The sequence below is a fragment of the Lolium perenne genome, chromosome 6 (assembly GCF_019359855.2).
Source record: "Lolium perenne isolate Kyuss_39 chromosome 6, Kyuss_2.0, whole genome shotgun sequence".
Lineage (NCBI taxonomy): Eukaryota > Viridiplantae > Streptophyta > Magnoliopsida > Poales > Poaceae > Lolium > Lolium perenne.
Window position 1 is genome coordinate 122,669,735 of NC_067249.2, and position 3,208 is coordinate 122,672,942.

At 46.3% G+C, this 3,208-nt stretch overlaps 1 protein-coding gene across 1 annotated transcript; it reads left to right on the forward strand.

Annotated features, from left to right (window-relative positions):
- The first annotated feature begins 327 nt into the window (after positions 1 to 327).
- Positions 328 to 2,412, forward strand: LOC127330406 (polygalacturonase ADPG2-like). Its single transcript, XM_051356629.1, has 8 exons — positions 328 to 431; positions 535 to 666; positions 737 to 886; positions 1,071 to 1,278; positions 1,375 to 1,456; positions 1,572 to 1,680; positions 1,760 to 1,873; positions 1,966 to 2,412. Exons 1-8 carry the CDS (start codon positions 387 to 389, stop codon positions 2,197 to 2,199), a joined length of 1,074 nt encoding a protein of 357 aa, XP_051212589.1. The 5' UTR covers positions 328 to 386; the 3' UTR covers positions 2,200 to 2,412.
- Positions 2,413 to 3,208: the final 796 nt, after the last annotated feature.

Consider the following 3,208-nt stretch of genomic DNA (forward strand, 5'->3'; position numbering starts at 1 on the left):
ACTCTGCGTTCTCAGTGCATTGCTAGGACGGGAGATTATATTACAGGTCTCCCGCTGCATGCCTTACGAGCATGCGTGCGTGTAAATACACATACGCTTGCTGGTAGTTCAATTGTGCATTGCAATCGTCGCGTCGTCAGCTCTTCTTCGACCGAATCAAGAGCGTGTTAGATATCAGCACTTGAAATCATGGTACGTGTCAGTTCAGTTCACCATTGTTCGTCAGCAATGGATTTGTTCTTATCGGCCATGAAAATTTGCCTGGATCTTCAATCCGGCAGAGTGTTGGAGCAGAACGTATCGTCTTGTTCTTCTTGGTGGTGGTGCTGCTTGCACTGTCGGCAGCTCGATGTGCGGCAGGGCAGCAAGGCAAAAGCTACAGTGTCATGGATTTCCATGCCGCTGGGGATGGCAACACTGATGATGCAAAGGTAACAACAGCGAGAGCCTGTTATATGATTCTGGCTTCACCATCACGGTGTTGATCGGATTTTTCCTTACTCACCACCTGTGCATCTTCCTCTCTGTCGAAAGGCGTTTGCAGCGACATGGAACGCAACTTGCAGCGACAGCAGTTCGCCAACCATGCTCATCCCTGGAGGAAGGACATTCTTGCTGAGCAAGATCAGGTTGAGAGGACCCTGCAGCTCGCCGATCACCGTGCAGGTAACATCTGTCGACGATCAGGCCCAACGTCCTGCATCATTCATCTGTAACTCAATTCGTATTTCTGCAGTTGGACGGAGGCATCGTGGCGCCAAACGTCATTTGGACGACGACAGCAGCGAACCTGCTGACCTTCTACAGCGTCGACAACCTGACGGTGAAGGGGAGCGGCCAGATCGACGGCAACGGCGCCATCTGGTGGGCTTGCTTCAAACAAAAGGTAGGATCTACAGCAGATAGCAGTTGGTTCCCTTGCTCTAAATCATTAGCAACAATCATCTGATGCCCCCCTCTCATTTTGACAGAAATGCAGTGTCCGGCCAATTGTAAGTACACACCACAATATCTCATTCGTTTTCAGCCTCTAACTACCTGGATACTCAGTCTTGTATTTGTAAAATCAGCTGCTGTCGTTCTCAAGCTGCAACAACCTATTGGTGAGGAATATACACCTGAGGGACAGCCCAGACAAGCACATGACCTTGCACCGGTGCAGCCAGGTGAACGTGTACAACGTCTCCGTCACGGCTCCGGGCGACAGCCCTAACACGGACGGGATCACCATGTCTATCTCCGACCATGTGTATATCTCCTCTTGCTCCATCCAAAGCGGTGCGTTCCTTTCAGCAGCCCTTAAAATCCACACATGTGTTGAAATGTGTTCTCTATAAACTATTACACTGACATTGGACAAACAAATCGATGCAGGAGATGATTGTGTATCGATTCTATCAGGCACCACTGATGTTAATATCACTGATAGCACATGCGGGCCTGGTCATGGCATCAGGTACAAATGTACAACTATGAGTATGCAGGCCTGTGCTGACCAAATACTGATATAAACTTATTCTATAGCAGTAAGTAACAGACATTGAACTAAGTAGCTTTCTGATCTTATGTAGTGTGGGGAGCCTTGGATGTGACGGGTCGACATCGCTCGTGGAAAGGATTACAGTATCCAACTGCACCTTCTCTAGAACTATGACCGGTGTGAGGATCAAATCGTGGCAGGTAACAACTGCTGTGAGGGTGAACTTGTGATATGTGCGCCTTGCATGTTATTTACACCTTGTATATATATCGTAAGCAGGGAGGGAGGGGCAGTGCAAACGGGTTCCTTTTCGAGAACCTCAAGATGAATGAAGTCCAACATCCTATTGACATCGACCAGTTCTATTGTCCCCCGGGAAACTGTCAACCACAGGTGAAATCTACTGAACACATCACCACATTCACCACTTCATCCTCGACCACAGATGTTGAAATTGATATGTCTGTATTTGGCTGTGACTGCAGGATGGTGCTGTGGCCATATCCGACGCGAGATTCATCAACATCCAGGGGACATCCTCCGACCCCGAGGCCATCAAGATCATGTGCAGCAAGAGCGTGCAGTGCCGTGGCATCTATCTCGACAACGTTAACCTCTCCTGCTCTGGGCATACTGCCCAAACACGAGCAACAATTTTAAATGCCTATGGAACCATTGCGGGCATGGTGAAACCAGAAGTACGGTTCCTGGGCACTTGATCACGAGTACTCTCAGCTATTAACATGCATAATACACGTCTAGATAGATAGACAAGGAGCAGTGGAGTGCTACTGTGCGTAGCTTAGTGTAATCTAAGGAGTAGAGTACCACCGAAATTAGATCGATCTCACGTGGACAAGTTCTTACTGTATGGTCCTATTATATGCTCAAGCAGAGCATTGAGGTGTTGGGGCAGCAGTTTTTAGATTCACAGGGAGAGAAAACTCCCCGCTTCCTTTTTCATTCAAAAATGAAACCTTGAACCTGCAAAACCAGATCTTGCAAAAGCTAACCAACAACCGGCCAAAAGCTTAAGAGAACCTGGACAAGTTTACTGCTTGACACAGATAGAAACCAGAACTACTAAAGAACTGCTATAACTAAACCCCAACTTTGCTCTGGAGACACACATCTTACATCACGACGTGGATTGAATCAGCCTCCTCAGGTGCTCCTTAATGTAGGAAGCCATGTGCATCGATTGATGCAGAGGCTGGGGCTCTGCTCCTTTATCGAAAAAAAGGAGTTTTTGCAGTCGAAGCCCAGGAAGTGAACCAACCAAAATTCGAGCACTTCAGTTCATCTCGAGTGCCAGGGGCCTCTTGAGTTTTCTTATCAACAGGTCCAACATCGTCAGCTACCCTCCACAGATAGGATCAGTCGCCAAACCTATTTCATATCAATCCATGTTCTGTTAAAACTAAGCTATTTCTAGTATTCCAGAGGTGACAAAATTAAACTGCAAATAACTTCTTTTTTGAGAGTCAAAGAACTTTTGTTACATAACCACCTGGAGGCAACATTTTCACAGCAATTGACTTATATCTTAAACACTTCAAAAACATCTTTCCAAAGTAGGTTCGCAACTATAGAAAGTAAACAAAAAATACTTGACTAATTCTATTTCCTTACAGAAATCACATTCCAAGGGTTTTGGCATCCCCTTTTCCTAAGATTATCTCTGATCATAATTTTGTTCTCAGAGAAAAGCTAAAGGAAAATATGAAC

Bases quoted from the DNA above. Each gene is read 5' to 3' on its own strand.
- LOC127330406 (XM_051356629.1), top strand. From the start codon at position 387: ATGGATTTCCATGCCGCTGGGGATGGCAACACTGATGATGCAAAG. The intron at 887-1,070 runs GTAGGATCTACA...TTGTAAAATCAG, and splicing joins GGGCTTGCTTCAAACAAAAG to CTGCTGTCGTTCTCAAGCTG. The intron at 1,681-1,759 runs GTAACAACTGCT...TATCGTAAGCAG, and splicing joins TGAGGATCAAATCGTGGCAG to GGAGGGAGGGGCAGTGCAAA.